We start from the raw sequence: 25,000 nt of genomic DNA on the forward strand, positions 1-25,000 counted from the left end.
ATCAGGAGTGCAATGCCCTAACCACTAGACCACACCACAGACTAGAACTATAGCCACATCCTAATTGTTCTTCTACAGATCTTCAATGATTCCAGCTGAACCAAGACTGAAAAAGTTCAGAAGCTGAAGAAAGGACTGCATCAGTTGTTTCACAGAAAGTCTGCTGGGAATTGAATCAAAATAGGTTTCTTACTTCTTTAAAGCATTCATAGAGAATAATAATAATAATAATAATAATAATAATAATAATAATAATAATAATAATAATAATAATAATAATAATAATTAATTCGTTTTATTGGCCACAAGGGCTAATATCAATTAAAAACATCTAAAGACAAAGACAGGACGAAGGTTACAATGGGTTTTGTCCGAAAAGGTAGGAAAGTTCGTCTAAACAGAGGCAGAAAACGGAGAAAGATATAATGAATAAATAGATAAATAAATAAGTAGAACTCCCAAAGGGGGAGGCGCTTCGAAAAAGGAAAGGTTACACGTGGAAAAACCCATAAAACCGCGGGAGCCTGGTCAGAAAAAATAAGAAAGGGGTATAGAGCCCTTTCTCCTTTTACATTACCTTAATAATAATAATAATAATAATAATAATAATAATAATAATAATAATTCAGAAGCTTAAAGCTTAAAAGTGTTCACTGTGCACTGACTAAAGAAGATAGTCTAATATTGGGGCATAAAAGCCCTCAATGGAGAAAAGTGGGCTTTCCGTACTCATGGGACTCAGACCCACACCTCTCTGTTTCCATAAGAAGTGTGCTACCATTATACCAACATACCCACTCAAACCATTGCAGAAAATCCCTCGTTTCTAGAAATTCATCATGTTTCGTGTCTCGTTGAGGTCATTCATATTTCTGCACTCAAAACAATACTAATAATAAACTAGGATCAAATGAATCAACTATGAGCTTTTGCCCTGTAAACATAGAGAATAGGGAGTCTTGAAACATACATGGTGTTGATAGGTGATGTGGTTTGATGGTATAAAACGATTGTTGTTATCTTCTCATAACAAGTCTTTTCCTATAGCTGTGTATTTGGTGGAATCAGTGTACCAGCCCTTCTTGTTCAACCAGGAGTTTTACGTTGCTTTGCGCCAAGTTTGTCGTCTTATCATCTCAAAAACTCATTTCTCTCCTGTTTTTTTTTGGTAAATTCTTTGAACTGTGATAGCAATTTCTGATTTAGGCCCATGGCCTGCAGTTTTAAGTGTGGTGAGTGGGGATGTTGTTTGTTCTAGATGATGATTAGTGGTGGCATAAATGATGGTTAAGGTGGTGGGTGTGGTGATGATGATGATGACGATGATGATGTTATTCAATGGTGTAAAGCAACAGCAGTGTTGCTATCTTCTTATTGCTGGTCTGTTCTTGATGATGATGATGATGACAGTGGTGGTGGTGTGGCAATGATGGTATGACGTTGGCATGGCAGTTATGATTATGATGGTTATCATCATCATTACCATAGTGATGACGACTATAATGATGATGATGATGATGATGATGACGGTGATGACTGTGTCAGATTCTAATTGATCAAAATGTCACAAGGAACCCATTGGAAAATGGAACAACATCTGAGATAAGACATGAAGGAACATAAAAGACTGAGTAAGAAGAAAAGATAAGCATGACTGAGGTGGTGGTGGTGGTGGTGGTGGTGGGAGGATGGATTTGGGGTGGGGGGTGCATGGTTGAAGGAGGAGGAGAAGCAAAGAAACAGAGGGAGGAGGAGAAAAAAACAAAAAACAAAAGAAGAGGTTGGAAAGAGGAAATGTTAAAATGTTTGACGAGAAGAAAACATAGAAAAATATAAAAAGATTGTATCTTGTTTTTCTTAATTGCAAATATCCTTTATCTCTTAGATTTTCATTGTCTGATCTCCTTTGATGCTTCCATTGAAGTCAACTGCTTTTGTTTTTTGTTTTTTTTATTGTTGTTGTTGCTACTGCTATGGATTCATTATTGTTGAGAGTTTCATGTAAAGATATTCATCAATCATCAGAATTTGAATTCAATAAAATATCTGGAGTTTCGTTTTGTTTTGTTTTTTGTTGTTTTTTTTTAACTGATTGGGTTTCCTTTGTTCTTTTTTTGTTTTGTTTCCCCCCCAGATCCAAGACACAGTTGAAGCTATTGTTCAACACTTAATCGAATACCAAGAGAAACGTGTTAAATCTCGCAACCACAAATGTGACATCTCCTGTGATAAAAACTGCCTGCATTCCAAATGCTGTAAGATTTCGCCCAAAGGAGTTGAACCGACGACAGGAAGTGTCAATAGTAACAGCAGCAACGACCATGGCAGGTAAAGGTGCTACTTTTTTTAGGGGGTTTAAAGAGGGTTTAAAGAGGGTTCTGTGTCCTTTGACACTGTTGATATTGATGTCGTTTCTATCCAATCGGAACGTTGCCGTGTGCAAGAAATATGTTTGTGAGGCAGGGAAGGAGCGATTCTAGAATGGTTGACATCCCAAAAGGAAATATGGTTAATGTGGCTCCTTGATGTTTGCATATTTATTGAAGCCCTTTGCCTCCTATGGAGCCAGTGCTGGATTAACCATTGAGCAAAATAAGCACATGCTTAGGGCATCAAGGGAAAGGAAAGTGGGAGCATCACAGAAATGGTAAATGGTTTATGGCACAAAAGAAATACACTTTAAACTTGTTAAATAAAATTCAGGATGTCTTATTTCTACTAAGCATAGAAGCAGATGTGTTATATAAAACTAATTTCAAAGATTTTATCAAAGGCTTTACAATCAAAAAAAGAGTTGGAGAAAGCATTTCAAATATAAATAGAGGAGAAGTATACAAAACTAAACATTATTTTCCATCTTTCTCTTAGTTTTGTTTCATTTTGAGAAATAAAAATTCATTTTATGGTTTATTATGGTTCATATTTTGAATTACATATATATGGGGACACCAAAACCTTTTAAGTGCATTGGGGCCTCTATAGGTCTTAATCTGGCCCTGTATAGAGCATAGGCCATTGTTCACTTTTCTCCTCTATTCTCAGTTCTGGGCTGTCCTTAAAGTGTAGCCTAGCTATCTCCTCTTGTGACCCAAAGGAAGATCTTCTTCCATATCTTGTTGGTTTTTGAATTGCCACTGATGCATCTGTAACTTTGCATTTTTCTAGTTAGGGTTGTTGACCCCTTATGCAAACCCACTTTTACCTCTGGCAAGTGGTCAACCAAATTAATCTGGCTTCTGTCCTTTGACCTGTCCAGCACGTGAGGCCCTACCATGAGCTTGCACTCCACTGGCATAGCTCTCAGGGTCATTGAGATACACGAGCTATTGCAAGGCAGCAAGGGTTTCACTTTGATGGAGTTGGGTCCTGGGTGGTAAAACATAATAAGGGCAATGTAAATAGATGAAGGATGAAAGTAAACAAGTTCCTTGTCCTTCTTCCTTTTTCAGGTTGGTCTCATTGCTGCAGAGAAATCGGGCCAACCGAGCGGCAGCGGCGGCAGCGGCGGCAGCAGCAGCGGCAGCAGCAGGAGTAGCGACAACAGCACCAGTGAGTGAAAGTATGCTCATTACTACAACACCGTCCACTAGTGTCACGGACTCTTCGACATCTACTTCTACGGATGTTGTGCCTCCCTCTACTCCGGTCATTTTTAACTTTGCAAACATCCAAGGCAGCAACAGCTTACTCATTGTAAGTGGCCAAACCACAAACCCCCTCTCTATCATTTCGAACTCCATGACAAACCAACAACCCATGTCCAGCACTGGACAGCCGGTCGGTTCGGCCATACAGCCCACCTTAGGAACATCGGCACACACTTTGGGAACAGAAATTAAAGTCGAGCCAGGAAGCACCAGTTCAACCAGTTCCGCGATTACGCACTCCACTTCTAATAGGGCGATGTTACCTGTTCCTATGGCAACAGAAATCTCAGAAACGGGTCATACTTCGAAAGATGTTCCAAAAGAAATCAACATTAAGACTGAACCCATGAACATATTCTCTCCTGCTTTCCATCTCTCTCATGACGATGTCCAAAAAACCCTTCAGGCAACAGTTTCTTCGGCATCAGATTTCGCTTCCACTTCTATGGACTCCAAAGATGTCTCCACTGACCTGACTAACTGTGATAACCTAACTCTCAATACTGCTTCTCTTCAGAACAATGATCTCAGTTTGGATAGCCTTGACATTCTGGATCTGCCCGATCTGGAGAAACTTTATTCCAATATGAACCCGTCTTCATCTGATCATTCTACATTTGATAGCATTAGCCGTGACTTCATCACTTGCGCCAGCTGTTTAGACTCTCAGCGAACAACGCAGCAACAAAATCCAGCACAACAGGAAGAGCAACAACAGCAACAACAACAACAACAATCTCAGCCACAGCAGCAGCAGCCACAAACTCATCCTCATCAACACCATCATACACAACAGGCTGGGCAGTCACAGACACATCACAATTCAGGGGGACAGCAAGGGCAACCATCGTCACAATCCCAGCATACCATTCTACCAGATTCAAGCATCTCGCAATCTACAGAATCGCACTCAAATTCTGAACAAGCACCAATTACAGATTTTTGCCCAGAGTGGTCCTATACAGAGGTAGGTGACTTTTTTTTTCCCCCTTTCAAAGCTTTACTTGAAATATTTGCTGTGGTTATTTTGACCCAAAGCAGCCCTAATCATAGCAGCCTATTATCTTCGGTGCCTTCCTGGCACTTGTGCCAGTGGCACTTGAAAAGACATTCGAGCGAGTTCATTGCCAGTACCGCTGGACTGGCTCCTGTGCAGGTGGCACGCAAAATACACCATTTTGAGCGTGGCCATTGCCAGTACCTTATGACTGACCTTCGTGCTGGTGGCACGTAAAAGTACCTACTACATTCTTGGAGTTGTTGGCGTTAGGAAGGGCATCCAGCTGTAGAAGCTCTGCCAAATCAGATTGGAGCCTGGTGTAGCCATCTGGTTCACCAGTCCTCAGTCAAATCATCCAACCCATGCCAGCATGGAAAGCGGACGTTAAACGATCATGATGATGATGATGTTCCTGCCATCACTATCCCAGCTTTACTACAAGCTCTGATATCATCATATACTATATATGCATTGAAAATACAAGCTTGTATATCTAATGCATCATTCCTATCATTTAGATGGTTGGATGTAATATGAAGATTTGGTGTCTCTTTCAAAACAGAGACTCTTTCAAACAGACATAATACATTTGTTGAACATTGACCTACAGTGGTCATGTCAGAGACGGAGTTTCTTTTTGTCAGTTGAATCCTTTCAAGAGGTGTATCATTGGTTTCACAATTCCATTTTAGTCTGTGGTGGTCATATATAAAGATGACTAAAAAAGAAATTATTGAATCTTTACCAAAACTGAAGCAGACAATGGTATATTTCTAGCATCAAATACATGTTTATGTTCATACTTAGGCATATACCAGTTCATAAACCCTGTGGATTAAATTTTAAATCCTCTCTAAAAATTAAAATATATTTTTTGTGCTACAGTAAAAGTAAGATATTGTTTTGTTATTGGCAGCCAATTGTTTGGGTAAAAATGTAAAAAAAGATTGGACGAGTGGATTTGATAGACGGAAACTGCAAAAAGCCCGTTGTATATATGTATATGTATATATATATATATATATGTGTGTCTGTGTTTGTCCCCCCCAACATCGCTTGACAACCGATGCTGGTGTGTTTACATCCCCGTTACTTAGCGATTCGGCAAAAGAGACCGATACAATAAGTACTAGGCTTACAAAGAATAAGTCATGGGGTTGATTTGCTCAATTAAAGGCAGTGCTCCAGCATGGCCGCAGTCAAATGGCTGAAACAAGTAAAAGAGTTTTTTCACAGAAGGAAAACGGTTCCTCAGTTTCTTGTCCTTTTCTTTCTTCATGAAGTAGTAGCAGCCATTCTGAAAGTCTGTCAATTAACTGTTACACAAGTGAAATAGTTTATAGGTGTGGCTGAGTGATTAAGAGGCTTACTTCCCAACCATGTGATCTTGAGTTCAGTCCCACTCCTTGGTACCTTTGGTAAGTACCTCCTATTATAGTCTCAAGCTGACCAAACCCTTGTGAGTGGACTTGGTAGGCAGAAACTGAAAGAAGCCTACCATGTGTGTGTGTGTGTGTCATTGTGTTTGTCCCCCATAACCACGTGACAACTGGTGTTGGTTTGTTCACATCCCTGTAACTTAGCAGTGCAGCTAAAAGATACCAATAGAATAAGTACCAGGCTTTAGAAAAATAAATGGATTTGTTCCACTAAAGCTCTTTGAAGTGGTGCCCCAGCATAGCCACAGTCCACAGATTGGAACAAGTGTAATATAAAAGAACCCTTAAGTAAATAAAAAAAACTTGGCTGTCGATAACAGGGAAGTACAGAGAGTAAAAATGACTGTGTGTAATCGTAATAGCATTGCTGAATAATTCTTGTTTTTCTCTTAACAGGGCAGTACCAAGGTTCTTGTGACAGGGCCTTGGTTTTCTACAAGTTGTTCCTATAGCTGTGTATTTGGTGGAATCAGTGTACCAGCCCTTCTTGTTCAACCAGGAGTTTTACGTTGCTTTGCGCCAGGTTTGTCGTCTTATCATCTCAAAAACTCATTTCTCTCCTGTTTTTTTTGGTAAATTCTTTGAACTGTGATAGCAATTTCTGATTTAGGCCCATGGCCTGCAGTTTTAAGTGTGGTGAGTGGGGATGTTGTTTGATACCACTGATCTCAGTGCTAGATTAGTACTTTATTTTACTGGCCCCTGGAGGGATGAAAGACAAAATTAACCTCAGCTAGATTTGAACTCAGTTGGTAAGGAGCCTGAAGAAAAGTCACAAAGCATTTTTTTTTCTGATGTTCTTACAATTCTGCCTGCTTGCTTCCATTGTTTTTCAGTGTTTCAATCACTTTGGTAACTTTCTGACAATGAAAAAATAATAAAAATGCCTCGTTGCCTCTTTTTGTCCTTCTTTGCTTGTAGGGACACTGCGTTTCATTTTGCAACCTTAATATACCACCAAAAATATTAAACAGTCGATGCTCTGTCGTCCTACTTTTTGTGTTAGCCGTGCAATTTAATCACTTTTAAGTTATTCTCTACAGATTTTCTACAGAATTTAGAGCAAGCATTGAAAGTTATGATGTTTCATATAGGTATACATTTATGTAAACAATGTGATCATCATCATCATCATCATCATTTAACGTCCGTTGTCCATTCTGGCATGGGTTGGATATTTTGACCAGGCTGGCATGCTGGAAAGCTACACCAGATTCCAGTGTGATTTGGCACAGTTTTCTATGGCTGAATGCCCTTGCTAACGCCAACCACTCTGAGAATGTAAGGGGTGCCATTTGCGTGACACTGGTATCTGCCATGACTGCGATTTTGCTTGGCTTGATGGGTCTTCTTTTCAAGTATGACATAATGCCAAAGGCCTTGGTCATTACCTCTGAAGATAGAAAAATAGGTGATGGGTGTATATGAATACTGCAAGAGTTATTGCTCCTTTTTCAGTGCCACATCCAACCCATTAACCATCCACGAACCAACATTGCTTAAACAGCCTCTAAGTTTAGTGGTGTAACACTGTTAAGTAGACTAATTTACATGTTAAACGCATACCTGGTACCTGGGAAATACATATTAAAATATGGGCCATCCATGTATCTACTCTACAGCAAGACATTTATAATTGTTCCATCTATAGTTCTAATCTCTCATCAACTGGCACAAAGCCACACCTCCTCAATACTTCTCCTTCCCCTCAGTTGTCTTGCAAGGTACATGGTGACTCTGTCAGTGCTGGTGCCACATTAGAAGCACCCAGTACACTCTGTAAAATGCTTGGTTTTAGGAAAGGCATCCAGGTGTAGAAACCATGCCAAAACAGTCTGTGGAACCTGGTGCTGTTAAACTGTCCAACCCTTGCCAGCATGGAAAACAAATGGTTATGACGATGATGATGATGATGACAATCATCATCATCATCATTGTCATCGTCGTCGTCATTTAATGCCTATTTTGCATACTGTATGATGAGTTGGATGGTTCAACAGAATCTGATGAGTCTGAGGATTGCATCATTTTCCAGTCATCTCTTGTGGCATGGTCTCTACAGCTCAAAGCCTTTCCTAATGCCAACCACTTTACACACTGTTCCAGGTGAAGCTGCCAAGGGGCTTGCAAGACTGTGAACCCCCCAAAGAAGGGCAGCATTATACAAGGAAATGGGGAGTAAAAGTATGAGAGAAGGGTCCAGAGCTGAACAGGTTTCTTAATGGAGAGGAGCAACATGACTGCTCGTATTTTTGAAGAAATAGTTGGGGGTGATTGAGTGGAGATGGAAAGAAATAATAATAGTGATGCTGAGGGCATCTGAAGTGGTCCCTAAAGGTATGAGGGGAGTTGAAGTGAGTGAGGACAGACAAACTGGGTGTGTGGGTGGGTGAAAGTTGCAAGAGTGGAAAATAGGTGGCAGCTGTAAAGAATCAGTTGGGTTTGAAGGATGGGTGTAAGGGGTGGCGGGATGACCAGTGATGGAGGAGGTAAGGGGGTGATAGAGGATGACTGACGGTGCAGGAAAAAGTGATGAGAGGGGAAGGATGAGAGAGAGAGAGAGAGGGTTAGAGGAGCACTGGTGAAAGAGAGAGAGAGAGGCTGATGTAGTGCATAAGGAGGCTTCAGAGCTTAAGGTGATGGTGGAGAAGGAGAGATAATATGAGTTAGTTACTACGAGGAGCAGAGGCCTTTACAGTATGGTAGAAAGGACAGAGAGAGGAGACATAGTATAGCTGTGAGTTAGAGACTGGACAGAGTGATGGTATGTGTGTGTGTGTGTGTGTGTGTGTGTGTTTGAATTCATGATAGACAGTTGAATGGTTTTTCACCAGATGACATGCAACAAAAAAGAAGAGAATGAAACTATTTTCACAACATGTCTGCTCGTGTCTGCTCAGTCAACTAATAAGCTTTATTAAAATTGTTTTGTTTTAATTATTTTAATTCATAATCACATTTGCTACTCCTTTGAAACTTGGCAGAATATAACCTCTCCCAATGGATACGGCATGGATTTTTTTCTTCTCCCTTTTTTTTATTCTGCTACTTTTCCTGTTTTTTTTTTTTTATGGCTGAGTTGATCGATTATATATTTTTCTAAATGATGGCAGGTATGAATTAGTGATAGTTTTTAATCAATAAATATCGACAGATTTCAATGAAAGGTGGTTTGGGATTGTTTATTAGGAATATTGAACATGTTTTGGTTGTGTCAAAAAGACATTGACATTAATTCTATGAAAGTCTCCAGGTAACACTAAAAGACAAGAGAGAGACTCTTGTTGGCACTTTTTTGTTTTACTCTTGCACCACCTTGGCACAAAACAACCAATAAATGAATAGAAAAATAAAATTTTTGAATATATTTTTTCTCTTGATTTTTTTGAATTAAGTTGGTCACTCCTGCATACTAATTAACAGCATACTAACTAATTAAATTCACATTAATAAATTAAACAGCATGTTTTTGATGATAGTAAAAAAAGCAGGCGTTTGGAAGTTTTTGCTGTTTAAAACATTTACAAAATTATGTTTTGTTTTATATTATTTTTATATTCAACCTACAAATATATGTTTTTTATATTACTTTATTTTTTAGCTAACAAAAATATTTCTTTCTTTTTATTTTATTTTATATTTAACCCTTTCACATTTAAATTCTGTCAAATGTAATGCTTATTTATTCACATTTTTTTAATTAATCCTGCATTATCTCATAGTTTCAAGATTTCAATGGCATGATTGTTTATTATTTTCAGAATGACATTGTAGAGTTGGTGTGAGAGGCCAGATCTGGTTAGTTTTAACATAAAACAGGTAGAATATCTGGGTCAGATATGGCTAGTTTACTGATCTGAGGAAATAACTTTCTGCAAACCGTTTCAACCAAGCACTGAAATCTTTTCTGAAATTGTAAACATTCTGATAACCTTAAGCACTAGATGGAGGCTGTGTAGTAAGAAGTTTGTTTCCTAGCCACATGGTTCTGAGTCCAGTCCCACTGCAGGACACCTTGGACAAGTGTCTTCTACTATAGCCTCAGGCCAACCAAAGCCTTGTGAGTGGATTTGGTAGACAGAAACACACACACACACACATATATATATATTTATGAGTGTGTGTCTTTGTGTCTGTGTTTGTCTCCCATCACTGCTTGACAACTGGTGTTAATGTGTTTACATCCTCATAACGAAGCAGTTCAGCAAAAGAGACTGATAGAATAAGTACTAGGCTTTACAAAAAAAATAACAAGTACTGGGCTCAAATCGTTCAATTAAAATTCTTCAAAGCAGTGATCCAGCATGGCCACAGTCTAATGACTGAAACAAGTAAAATATAAAAGATATGATAGACTCTACTAAAGACACCTTAATTAACCATAATTAAGAACCACCTTAATTACCCAATCAGCTACCCTTGTTGATTAAACATCTTCTGGGTAAAACAATTTATAAAAAAAAATTAGTTTTTTCCCAAAATAAGTAAAACCCACATTTTTGCCCATCTTGTGGTTCCCTCCAAAACCCCTGAATCTGTTCACAATTAAACTAAGAAAAAGAGGAGATACAATATTCTATTAGTGTCCCATTACATCTCACATTGCACATTGTGACCATTATACACCCACAAGAGTGTATAACACGGTCCCATTTCAACCATGGGTTGAGTATACCTAAAGTGGTTAATTTCAATTACCCTAACTTTTTCTTACTTTTGATCACTGGTACTCCAGCAATAATCATTATGTATTTTTAATGCCAATTTGGACTACATTATCTAAAATATTGTTTTTATATTCAAGACGATAAGGTGTAATTTGAGGGAGATTTAGTGACTATTTCTAACAGGTAGAGCTATCAAATCAGAGCCCCGCAGTTGGTTCAGTGATATTATTTATATTATGTTTATATTTGTTTCTTTGTAGCACATGAACCCCCAGGTCTTGTAACTTTACATGTCCAAAGTGAACACTACATCATATCAACCACAGTACTTTTTGAATATAAAGCGAGAGAAAAGCAGCAGTCCTCCCAGAGCCAGCAGGACTGGTTCTCTGTTGACGGTGAGAACATGGATTTATTGTCATTGTTGTTGTTGTTCACATTTTAATTTAATATCACTACCACCACCACCACCATCATCGTCTTGTATTTTGTTTAATTTGTTCATCTGAGCTTGAAGTTTAACATGTTAACTGCCACAGCCTGTTACCGGAACTTACTAGTGATGCTATATATTTCTGGTCACACAGCATACTGTTTAATTACAAGCAAATGGAATTTGGTTTGCATTTCTACAATATTTCATAATTAAACTTTAATATTTAGCATTCATATTATTTAAATATCCTTGAAACCATGTCAAAGGTATAGAATAAAATATTTCCTCAGATTATGAAAACTTACCACCAGTGGCTATGTGATGTTTGCAATGAACCACTGTTGATACATGTGGCAGTTAACATGTTAATGCTCAAAAACCATTGTTTTTTTTGTGTGTGTGTGTGTGTGTGTGTGTGTGTATGACCTTCAAGTGTTTTTGTTGTTGATGTTGTACAACTGTAGCCAACTCTTGTTGTGTAAATTTGATATCAAGTTAACTATCCAAACTATCATAACCACTGCCCCTCCTCCCGTAGTTAATGGAAGCAACATTCATCTGTGCTCCATGAAAGGTCAAAGAAGAGCTGACCCTTACTCTATAACAAGTTGAACCATTTTATAGAAACTCTCCCTTTCTCTCCTCCTTTCTTCGTTGTTATTGTTGTTGTTTAGTCCAAGGTCAAAGCTGTTTTAGCCATGACCACTTTTTCTTTAATTTCCTTCTCCAGGCAGGTGTGGCTGTGTGGTAAGAAGTTTGCTTCCCAGCCACATGGTTCAGGGTTCAGTCCTGCCATGTGGAACCTTGGGCAAATGTTGTCTACTATAGCTTCAGGCTGACCAAAATCTGGTGAGTGGATTTGGTAGATGGAAACCGAAAGAAGCCCATGATGTGTGTGTGTGTGTGTGTCAGTTTGTCCCACCACCACCACTACTTGACAAATGGCGTTGGTGTGTTTACGTCCCTGTAACTTAGCGGTTCAACAAAAGAGACTGATAGAATAAGTACCAAGCTTACAAAAAAAAGTTAGTCTTGGGGGTCGATTCATTCAACTAAAAATTCTTCAAGGCAGTGCCCCAGCATGGCCACAGTCGAATGACTAAAACAAATGAAAAGTAGAAAAATAAACTTGTTCTTTATTAAGATGTTAAAGTGCAATGAAGGTGCCTGGCTTTGTGGCTCAGCTGACAGACACACAAGTGTAAGGTTGTGAGTTCCATTCCCAGGCCAGGCAGTACATTGAATGGAGTATCTTCAGCAAGGCACTTCATTCCACTTTGCTTGATTCCATTGAGCCAAAAATGAGTCGCATCTGTTGCAGAGTAGCATCTCACAGATTTTGAACCCCAAATCTTGGTAAAGTCAATTACCCTTCATAGCTATACTGAGCTCAATGAATGAGGGTGAGGTATGTGTGATACTTGGCTGCTATTTCTTGCATCTCCAATGGCCACATAGATGTTTCCATGTGAGTTTTCCCTCTCTTTCTCTCTAACTGTTCATGTTTACTCCTCTTGAAGTAAGGCTCTAATATAAAAATATACATGTATGTGTGTGTGTGTGTGTGTGTGTGTGTGTGTGTGTGTGTGTGTGTGTACATACATGTGTGTCTATGTATATACGTACATACACATGTATGCTTGCATGTATTACCAAATGTAAGTTATGATGTTATCAGACAGAGAGGAAAGATGTAAGGAAAAGTTTTAAAAAAGAAACAAACAAAAAAGGGGAGGGGGTTGGTAGTGATGGAGAGGTTGCAGAATAAAAGAAGAAGAAGAAGAAGAAGAAAATTTAGAATAATAAATAAAAGCTTTTTTCCATTTGTTTGCTTTCATTTTCCTTCCATGTTTTAAGCCTCTGTCGATGTGGTATATTTGAATAATTGATTGTAATTTTCAAGAAGAAAAAAGACACACCACAAGTGATATTTTACTCAAACAGCCAGACATACAACTCAAAGAATTCTCTGAGACTTTTTAGTCTGGTTCAGTTTTGATTTTGTTTGTTGTTGTTTTTTTTATATTTCTTTCAATCTTTTTTTTGTTTTGTTTTTCTAAAGTATTATCTATTTTCTCTCCATATCACTGATTACAAAACACACACACACACACACACAGATTTTAATCAATTCTTTTGGCGTCAGTTGTAAACTTACCATTTCCACCCTATCACCACCCCTTTCATTTTGCCATGCAATCAGCTTAGCATATTCCAGTCAAAAGCTAAAAAAGGAAATAATAATAATAATAATAATAATAATAATAATAATTATTATTATTATTATTATTATTATTATTATTATTATTATTATAACAGTAATAACAACAGCAATAATAATAGTAATAATAAGTTATTCTATTGTAAGCACAAGGCCTGAAACCTTGGGGTGGGTGGGCTTGCTGATTACATCAACCCCAGTGCTCGACTGGTACTCATTTTATCCACCCTCAAAAAGATGAAAGCAATGTTGGCCTCAACAGAATTTGATCTCAGAACATACAGATGGATAAAATGTTGCTGCTTGGCATTTTGCATGCTAACGATTCTGCCAGCTCAGTGCCTTAATCATAATAAAAATAATAATAATAATAATAATAATAATAATAATAATCTTTTCTGCTCTAGGCACAAGGCCTGAAATTTTTGGGGAAGTGGGGCCAGTCGATTAGATCGATTCCAGTACTTGACTGGTACTTAATTTATCGACCCCCGAAAGGATGAAAGGCAAAGTCGACCTCAGCGGAATTTGAACTCAGAACGTAGCAGCAGACGAAATACCGCTAAGCATTTCACCCAGCGTGCTAACGTTTCTACCAGCTCGCCACCTAATAATCTTTTCTACCATAGGCACAAGGCCTGAAATTTTGGAGGAGGGGCTAATCGATTACATCACCCCCAGTGTTTCACTGGTACTTAATTTATCAGCCCTGAAAGGATGAAGGCAAAGTCAACCTCTGCAGATTTGAACTCAGAATGCGAAGATGGACGAAATGCCATTAAGCATTTCACCTGGCGTGCTAATGATTCTGCCAGATTCCCACCTTAATAATAATCTTTTCTACTATAGGCACAAGATCTGAATTTTTGTCAGGTGGGGGACTAGTTGATCACATCAACCCCAGTACTTGACTGGTACTTAATTTATCGACCCCGAAAGGATGAAAGGCAAAGTTGACCTCAGCGGAATTTGAACTCAGAACGTAGTGATGGGCGAAATACCGCTAAGCATTTCACCGTGTGCTAATGATTCTGCCAGCTTGCTGTCTTCATAATGATAATAATAATAATAATAATAATAATAATAATAATAATAATTATGATAATGGTTTCATATTTTTGGCAGAAGGTGAATAATTTTGGATGTGGATCAAGTCAGTTACATCATCCCCAGTGCCCAACTGGTACATATTTCATTGACCCTGAATGAATGAAAGGCAAATTCAACTTCAGTAGAATTTGAACTCAGAATGTAAAACATAAAGAAATGCTTCTTAGCATTTCGTCCGGCATGTTAACAATTCTGCCGCCAGCTCAGTGCCTTTAATAATTGCTTCAAATTTTGACACAAAGCTAGCAGATTTAGGGTTGGGGTTAAGTCAATTACATTAACTCCAATACATGACTGGTACTTTATTCTATCAACCCCAAAAGAATGACAGGCAAAGCTGACCTCAGCAGGATTTGAACTCAGAATGTAATGAGTTTGTAGAAATAATCCTCACATTGGTATAAAACCTTTGAAGAACTCCAGTTTAATGTCATCATAACCAGAGGCACATTGCAACACTGCATATTGAAATATCCATAAACTAGAACCGTAGTGTGTGTGTGATGCCTTATTTATTGTACTTCTTTGATACCAATATATGGACCCCTTTGATTCATGTCTTACTCAGGTAGACTCTCTGCCCCCCACCCCACCTCCATTCGGTATATAAAAGATACTTTTATAATTAAATATTATTAGGAATTATATAAAAAATTATTAAAAACTTTAGTGTATTGTGAAGTGTATCCAATTTATCTCCCATAAATTTAGCAACAAAATCTTATCTGGACACCAGTGAAGAACCACTGAGATAGGTAATATTGATTCCAATCAAGAAACACATCGCTTTTAATATCATTAAATAATGATGTTTATTAATTATACGTGTGTGCGTATGTGTATACCTCAGTATTTGAAATTCAGTGTCAATGTCTAATTTTTAATGATCAAACAGTGAGTGACCAAAACACAGACTGACCCTTTAACAGTAAACGCTGATTTGGTATATTTTTTCAGAAAAGATCAGGTTTTCAGCCCCATAAAACATTGTTGTTGATTAACTCTAATTTGCAATGATAGTTTGGCTCTCTCTCTCTCTTTTACATCAACCAATTAATTTTTGATACTTTCCACTATGGTAATTAAATGTCATTGTACTAATTAGTTGTCGTTTCTTATTTCTGCAGAAGACCAATTACGACTGATGGTCTTAGAACGTTTGGAGCAATTAGAGAAACGACTGAATACATGTACCCAAAATGAAATCCCCAGTGAACAAGTAGGTCTTTTACAGATACCCTCCATCATCATTATCATCATCATCATCACTTAATGTCTGTTTTTTATATTGTTCATCTTAAGGGTATAAAGGGTTGATCCCCTAATTACATTCAACCATTTACTACTTGAAGGGCAGTGAGATGAGTGAAATAAGTATTTTTTTCTGGGGCTGCTGGCCTGGTTGTGTTGATTGCATAGTCATATGGTTTGGGGGTCAATCCCACCATTGCAGCTCTTTGACCTTTACTTTTTGGTTATCTCCCTTGGCCTCAGGTTGACTGAAGTTTTGGTAGGAGTGAAATTCAGTGTAAAGAAACATTGTGGAAATATATCAGGTGGACTGTGGCTATTTGTGAGGTGGGATGAGGGATAGAGCTAATCTGCAATTAGATTTAACACCACTACCTGACCATAGGGTCTCCTTATTAGAGCTTGTGACTTGTGAAATGTGAGTAGTCCACCCTTGCCCTCCACCACTCTCAGAAATCATACAACATTCACAGGTACAACATTTTCCTCTTTGACTGAGCCACCAGACAAAAGAAAGCTAAATTTTAGTTTGAACTATTATAAGTTAGAATTTAGTGAAAAGGGGCTCCCATATGATAGACTGATGATATCAAGGTATTACAATAATTACGATTTCAAATTTGGACACACAGCCAGCAGTCTTAGAGGAGCGCATATGTTGATTAATTCAACCCCAGTATTCAACTGATACTTATTTTATTGACCCTGAACAGATGAAAGGCAAAGTCGACCTCAGTGGGATTTGAACTCAGAACGTAGAGACATATGAAATGGCCCTAAGTATTTTGCCACTGTTCTAGCAATTATGCCAGCTTGCAAAGTATTATAATATAATACTGAGGTATTACATTAATGACTGCAAGTTGAAGTTTATCAATCAGTTACGTTCCAGGAATATTGACGAAGTTACATTATTAAGTTGGTTGATTGTGTTGTAACAGTAGCTTTTATAGCTGTACATTAGTAAACTTATGTGGCCACTGTCTGCAGTTTTAATTGAATTATTTATTAAAGAGAAGAGAATAATCCACTTTAAGAATGTGTTCTACCATTTCTCAATGAAGTTGGATTTTAATCTGTGAGAAAGCATCAGAAAATCGTTAGTTGTTGCTGAGATGGACTATAATTACCAATTCATTGTATAACAGGAATCTAATTGATTTTTCCCTGTGTAAAACCTTCTTATAGAAATGATGTACCAACCTTTTTCTCTGAAACAGTTTCGAGGGAGAAGGCAACAATTGTACGGTTCCCCTCTCCCATTTCTTCTTAAAACTTTTCTTTAATCTCATTCTTAAGGAGATTAGACATCTAAGTTTCCTTTCAGAAGGGACTTTATGAGAAATGATATTGTGAAGTTATCTCTTATGAAGTTTTTCGATGCAAACTTCACCAATATTTTCTCTCTAGTGGAAATAGCTCTGTTTCCTGAAACAAAGGTAGTTCTTTGAACTTCTCTTTGCTGCAATGCCTTCAGAGAGAGATTATTGATCAGATAAATATTAAATAATTAAAACCAACTTTTATTTTCAAAGGAAGGATCATAACCTTTAATAAGCAATTCACTTCTGAAATTTCATTTTAACTCTAATTACTGCTCCTAATTAACTCTCATTTGTGTATCTGGTTAATTATCATTTGTGTCTTTAATGTCTGCAGGAAATAATTTTTTGTTTTTCATTTTAGCCACAGAATTCTCAACAAAGCAATGACTTTGAATGGCGCCTGGTACAGCATATAATGACATTGTCCCGACTGCCCTGGGCCAATAACGATGTCTTCCCCAAGGCCGGCCCTGGGGGTATGACTTTGTTGCATCTAGCTGGAGCACTTGGTTATGCTGAAGTTATTAGAAGCCTTATCCATTGGAGGTAATATTCAAATATTAACCTATCACAATAAAGAACAATGAAATTTGTTAGAGAGTTTTCATGAAAAAACAATATTTTTATCATAAACAAAAATGTCGTCATTCCTACCAAAAGCAAAGAATGGCATTGTTCAAAGCTTATTGTTCTTGGACTAAGTATGGTAGTAGTCCCTATCACGAGTTCCTTAATGTTAGCTGGTTACTATGTGTTACTGCTGCCACTGTCCATTGTTTTTATGTTGTAACAGCACTCTGGCCTGCTGCTGGTTCTTCTACTGTCTGCTGACTGCTATTTCTTGTCTGGTCTAACGTCTGCCACCTCCCCATAGTGGCTAAAATGCACCGAATACATAGTGCTGATCTTTATCAGGAAAAGTGCACCAAAGATGAAACTGTTGTTATTATATCCAGTTCCACACAAAGCCTTGAATGGTCAGATTTTTTTATGACTTCAATAATATTCTAGCAAACTGCCTTCATATTCTTGAGTTGCTTTTTTGCATTGAATACAGTGACCTGGATTAAATATTCCTGCAACAAACTTGTTATTCCTTTTCCTTCAACCTTTCACATCCAAACAGCATAATATTGGCTGCTCCTCCCAGTCAGTAAATTTTGTTCATATTTTATATATAGCTCTGCTACAGATTAACATAACTACTACAAGTAATATTTCTCTCTGTAAATCCTGTCCTCAGTTTTAACTTAGTTCCCATACTCACTAATACAGCTGCTCCAACTATTTGTGTCTGTAAATCCTGTTCTTAGTTCTTACACAGTTCTGATACAAGTTAATGTAGCAACTAACAAAGAAAAAAAAGCATTTTTTTTTTCTGTAAATCTTGTTGCCAGTGAGCTATTTCAAGTCCACAGCTTCAGGCAAATATCATATTTTAGCCATTATGTAATGTAACAGTATCTCTAATACTAACCTCACTCAGGTTTACTAAATTTCCCTCTCTAGAACAGTGTGAACAAGATATGATACACAGTGTTTTTTTTTTGTTTTTTTTTTTGTTGTAGACGAACAAATTTCTCTTGACTGTGACTAATCAGATTGGAAACTTAATACACATGCACACACACATATTTTCTGGTACACATAGACATATTCAAGTACATTCACACACACATATGTATCCTTGTACATACACACACAATCGCACACATTTTTGTTATTTTCTCTGTTAATAATTGAATACATGTGGCTGATCAAGACACCGTCTTAATTAACCCATCTTCACCTTGGTTATTTATATTAAATATACCGACAGACATGCAGCCGTATGGTGCTTCTTTTGTTTAAAATCCTCATATGGTGGATAAACTTCTTTCATATAGATGCAGGCATGACTGTGTGGTTAAAAAGCTTGCTTACCAGCCATATGGTTTTGGGTTCAGTCCCACAGTGCAGTACCTTGAGCAAGTGTCTCATCTCAGCTCTGATCAGGCAAATCAGAGCTGGAAGGAGACCAAACACCAACCTAACCTCCATCCATTTCCTCGAACCGCACACTCACATATGAACACAGCTTTGTTGGATTTTATCTTGGAGACTGGCTTCTCCTTTGAGACGATGTGCGTAAATACCTCGTTCACCCCAAAAGACCTCAGTCAACTATCAGACAACTAAGAATACATGTAGTTCCCATTGGTTGGAGTTTGTCAGAGGAGAATGTAATTAAGTCACATGTGATAAGAAATTTAATGGAAGCTTACTAATTAACCTGTTGTTGTTGTTGTTCAGCCCTAATTCAACCTTCATTAAAACCTTTCCATCTATCACCATCCTATCTGTCTTCTGAGGGATACTTAGAATTAAACTAATATGTCCTTTAATTATTTATGACCGTAAGGTGTAATTTGAGGGGAATTTAGTTTTACTAGCAGGATGTATGACCATATAGGGGCTTCTCTCCTTGATTCATGCTGCTGTTATTATTTACGGTGCGAGAGGCAGGGGTGGTGGTCACTGGTTATTTAAATTAATAAATGATATTTTGTTGTTTCTTTCAGATCAGAGAATCCCAGCCTTGTGCTAGAATATGAAGTAGATGCCCACAATGTCGATGATTATTCTTGTACGCCACTGGTAAGAATATATCTCTCTCTATGTGTATACATCTCACTTGCCAAAGCTTGGGCCGCTGTGCCGGAGTTTTGGCACCTGCCTTGGTGGATGGCTCCAGGTAGCTCTGGTGTCACAATGGAAAAGAGACCAAAACACCTACAGGGATGCTACACTGCCTGGTGTGACATCAACTCTTGCATCCGGAGACAGAGTATAGCAACACTCTCAGAACACAAGGGTTTACCCAAGCACACACACACACACACACACACACACACACACACACTCATGCATGCACACTCTCACATTTATAAAAATTGTTTTCAGATGTATTTGTTTATTTTTCATGGTGACAGGGGTTGCATGAGTTTTTTAAGCTAGTATTCTACAGCTGAATGCTCTTCCTGTCACTAACCCTTACCTGCACCTCATTTAAGATATTTTCATTCAACCAGTTGTCTCGTGTCGAAACTGCCCAGCCACTGGAGATGTGAAGTTGACATCTCCATTACTTGAATGATGTCATACAAAGACTCATGGAAACAAGCAATCACACATACAGGCATACATGCATACATACAAACATACATACATGCATACATACATAGATGCATACATGCATGCATGCACACACACACATACACACACACATACATACATACATAGGACATACATAGCAGGTGCTTTCTCGTATACGAGCCAAGCCATTCCTAGACAGAATCACTGAAATGAGTCATCAGTGATGCAATGTCAGGCCCTTGTTTGACTCTTGAGTCCTGCCAAACATTTGCACATTCTATTGCATAATGCACAGCTGTGCTTGCTGGCAAAGGGAACCAGTGCCACAGTATGAACTCCTTTCACGTGCCTTTTCAATCCTCCGACTGAGTGGAACACCCTTCCACAGATTGTACATGTTCTGCTGTCCACATACACACACACATGCATATGTATACAGGCATACTTATGATGGACTCCTGTGCAGTTACCGTTTTTTTTTTTTGTTTTCTTTTTTTTTTTTACTTCCTCAGAAATGATAAAATAGATAACGATAAATATCACGATTTTTAATTTAGTAAATTAGACACCATCCGTCTATTGTATCTTATGTCTTGCATCTCTGAAACCCTTGTCATCATAATGGTGATCGTCATCATTCTCCCTTCTGATCCTCTTTCGTTGTTTGTCCTGTACATTTCAGATGTGGGCTTGTGCAAAAGGTTACACAGAAGCTGCTCAGACACTTTATCATTGGAACAGAGGCCCGTTGAAGGTCTGCAACAAGGATGGGATACTACCCTTGACAGCAGCCCGGCATCATGGCCACCACAACCTGGCCAACTGCATTGAGTTGTTAGAGCAGACCCACAACAACCAGAAGGCACTCACTCCTCGGACTACAATCAGTGTGCCTGACACGGTGGAACCTTCTGGTGGCAGTGGTGAAGTTTCAAGTACCATTAGTGATACATTCCTTGCCCCTGACAACGTGAATACGGTGTCAAGTTCAGGGGTGATTGCTTGTGAACAATCAAACACATTTCCTTCAGCAATTTCCACAACCTCCGATGATTCCGGCAACGACAGCCTTTTCGCCGGGACATCTTCCCCTCCTTTGGCTCCTCCACCACCACCACCCCCTCCCCCGCCATATCCGGGCAACAGTAAGCTGGTGCGAAGGATGAGTGAACAGTGCTTGGGCAGCAGCACCACCAGCAGCAGCAGCAGCAACAACAGTAGTGGCAGCAGCAGTGGTGGTGGTGGTGGTGGTGGTGGTGGTGGTGGTGGCGGCGGCAGCGGCGGTGGCGGCAGCAGAAGTAACAGTACATCTCCCCAGCAGAAATCTAACAAACGTTACTCTGTTGACTTTGTGTCCCCCAAACGAACCTCTGTGGAGCGGAACAACCTCCTCTCCGACACTTACCATAAACCGGTGCGGGAATCTATATCTGAACCACACCTGTCCAGTTTCTTCAAAACAGCACAACAACAACAACCCCTACTCTCTGCTTCCTCACAAGGAATGGATTCTTCCAACCAAATTCCGGACATGCTCATGCACACAGATACCTCCCTGGGGACAGAACATCTGTCTTCAACTGACTCAATAATGATCAGAGGCCCTAGAAGACAGAGCTCTGACAACCATCTGCTGTTCTCCATGGATACAGGTAAGGCTTTTGTAATATCCTTATTTAACTGAACTCCTTAAGTGAGCTGGCAGAATCGGTTGCATGCTGGCCGAGGTGCTTAAAGCCTTGTGAGTGGGTTTGGTGTATGTGTATGTATGTGTGTGTGTCTCTTTATCTGTGTCTGTTCCGCACCACTGCTTGACAACAGGTGTTGGCATGTTTATGTCCTTGTAACTTAGCAGTTATAAGCATCAAAAATATATTGACACTCTGTCTACTAGAAATAGCAGCTAAATCTAACTCAGTTTTATTGATTTATGAAAAGGACATTTCAGATAATGTAGTCTCTAATTAGAGATCTCTAATTATAGATTAAGTTAATCAGAACTAATTAAGGACTGACAACAACAGCAACAATCAAAATATTATGTTATGTATATTTTACTAACCTCCACTAACTAGAGTCTTAATTATAATGAAAAGTAATTAAAAGATTTAAATATAGTTGTAACTAAGTCCATCATCATGAAAGTGTTAAATTGTCAGTGAAGACAAACAGGTGATATTTTATTCTGGGAATCTGTTGTTAAGTTATTGATAGAAAACAGTTGTCTGATATTACTCTTTTTATCTATTTATTTATTTGTTTGTTTATCTATTTGTTTGTTTATTTAATTCTGTACTAAGTAGTGATGGATATACATTATTTGGTTAACAATATAGCAACATCAGTACCCATTAGTGATTGGGAATAAATGAACTGTATGTTAGTTGAATTATGTTTGTGACATATTTTAACTTCTAAAGGCAAATTCACTGCAGTTACCATGGAGAAAAAATTCTCACTTATGGTAAATGGTGTAAAAACACCATTTATGCCCAGTACTTCCCACTATTGGATTCCCAGATGCACATTTCTAACTCTTTGGCCTTCTACCATGGGAAATGGGGTGTTGGAACTCTGTCGCTTACGATGTCGAGAGTTCCAGTTGATCCGATCAATGGAACAGCCTGCTCGTGAAATTAACGTGCAAGTGGCTGAGTACTCCACAGACACGTGTACCCTTAACGTAGTTCTCAGGGATATTCAGTGTGACACTGTGACAAGACTGACCCTTTGAATTACAGGCACAACAGAAACAGGAAGTAAGAGTGAGAGAAAGTTGTGGTGAAAGAGTACAGCAGGGTTCGCCACCATCCCCTGCCGGAGCCTTGTGGAGCTTTAGGTGTTTTCGCTCAATAAACACTCACAACGCCTGGTCTGGGAATTGAAACTGCGATCCTATGACCACGAGACCACTGCCTTAACCACTGGGCCATTGCGCCTCCACCCCATGGGAAATACTGAAAAGAGATAACCCTGGGCAGATTCAAAGCCATAGCTTAAACTCAAAGTAAAAATTTGACATTTGATGAAGAATTCATGTTGGAATAAAACCTAAGGAATCTATTTGTATTTGGTGCTAATTCATTCCTTTTGAAGTTGTTCTTAATGTAAAAAATAAACGAATATTTGTGGTTACATATTAATTAGTAATTGTTTGTTTCTTCAGATGAGCTATCATCCCATCAAGGGGAAAGTCCCCTTCTAGATGGAGAACGCATACCTTCCGATGACGAACTGAAAGTGCATGAGAAGCGAACAATTGTGGGCGAAGATGGCAGCGAAGAAGCAAAGAAACATATGGTCACTTTAGCACGTCAAATCATTGATGCTATGCCTGAACGTATAAAATCTTCCCCGAGCCGGGAGGATTCTACTGCTGAAACAGAGCAAATATGTCGCGAGCGCAGCAGCTCTCATAGCTCCCTAGCCTCACAGAACTCTCCAATCGCATCATCTTACGGGGAAGATTCTGGAATATCTACCCCACTTGGTGATGGTCTTTCATTTGAAGATTATCGGTAAGTCTCTTTCAACAACGTTTCTTTTACTTTTGCTTCCATTTTCTTGGTAAGGTGCTTCATTGGTGGAATCATGAGAACATTTAATCCCTACCATCTTACTGGTATGTCACGAGACATTCCACTGCTGGTTGTTTATAATAATAGCAAGTCTTTCTATTATGGGCACAAGGCCTGAAATTTGGGGCTAGTTGATCACATTAACCCCAGTACACAACAGGTACTTATGTCATCATTCTCTTGGGCATGGGTCTAAGGTTAAGAAATTCACTTTACAACCACGTCGTTTCAGGTTCAATCCCACATTATAGAAGCCCATTGTGTGGGTGCATACATACATTCAATGCCCAAGGGACAATCTGCATAAGCTGGGGTTTTCAGAAAAAGAAATTCATCAATTAATTAACTCACATATTGCAAATACAAGCTGTAAGTGCAACAACAAAAATGTGTAAGGCATTTCTTGAGTTTAAAATGTGACATTGTTTTGTTATCTACATTGCAATGATGGAACTCTGTATCTTTGTTGGAAACCAGCTCCTTTCTCAGAGGAAGAATTGAAAATATTTAAAGCAGAAGAGACCATACATGCAAACATACATACATCCTCCTCCTCCTCCTCATCATCATCATCATCATGCATTTGCTTTTCCCAGCTGGCATGGGTTGAATGGTCTGCCGGGGTCTGGTGAGTCACAAAGCTTTGTTATGTTCCATGTCAGCTTTAGCATGGTTTCTATAACAGGATGTTCTTCCTAATGCCAAGGACGCCCTTCCTAACATCGTCTGTGTGTGTGTGTGTGTGTGTGTGATCACAATTTTAATGTCCACTTTTCCAAGCTAGCATGGGTCAGACAGAGTTTATTTAGGCAGTTCCAAGTGAGGTAATATTTCCCCATTGGCACACAAATTCTTGCAGACTGTTGAAAATGAATGGCAGTATTAGTGTGACAGTGACAGCCATTTACAACTAACACACACACACATACATAAATGACAGGCTTCTTTCTTTTTCCATCTATCAGGCAAATGTGCACACATTCATACATATACACAGCATCGCCATCTCGTATCGTCTCCTCTCAGCCAGTTCAGTGTCAAGCATTGCTCCAAGGTTATCCACCATTAACTGTGGCTATGTACCTGGTGAGATTCCAATCCCATCCATGGCAGCTGGTAACCCATGGCAAGATTTGAACTCAAACTACAAAGAATTACAAGTACTACAATGTATTCTGTACAGTAACTCTT

At 38.7% G+C, this 25,000-nt stretch overlaps 1 protein-coding gene across 26 annotated transcripts in view; it reads left to right on the forward strand.

Moving 5' to 3' along the window:
• LOC106883622 (calmodulin-binding transcription activator 2) overlaps positions 1-25,000 on the forward strand; it is an 859,097-nt gene that overhangs the window by 819,640 nt on the left and 14,457 nt on the right. For all 26 annotated transcript variants that reach the window (XM_089342578.1, XM_089342567.1, XM_089342583.1 and 23 more), the window contains 9 exons: positions 2,135-2,328; positions 3,450-4,614; positions 6,483-6,609; positions 11,014-11,151; positions 15,648-15,739; positions 17,458-17,642; positions 19,658-19,733; positions 20,914-21,883; positions 23,398-23,749. In XM_089342578.1, the coding sequence (XP_089198704.1) occupies positions 2,135-2,328; positions 3,450-4,614; positions 6,483-6,609; positions 11,014-11,151; positions 15,648-15,739; positions 17,458-17,642; positions 19,658-19,733; positions 20,914-21,883; positions 23,398-23,749 (3,299 nt within the window). The remainder of the gene's footprint in view (positions 1-2,134; positions 2,329-3,449; positions 4,615-6,482; positions 6,610-11,013; positions 11,152-15,647; positions 15,740-17,457; positions 17,643-19,657; positions 19,734-20,913; positions 21,884-23,397; positions 23,750-25,000) is intronic.

The sequence above is a fragment of the Octopus bimaculoides genome, chromosome 26 (assembly GCF_046866305.1).
Source record: "Octopus bimaculoides isolate indiv1 chromosome 26, ASM4686630v1, whole genome shotgun sequence".
NCBI classification, from domain to species: Eukaryota; Metazoa; Mollusca; class Cephalopoda; order Octopoda; family Octopodidae; genus Octopus; species Octopus bimaculoides.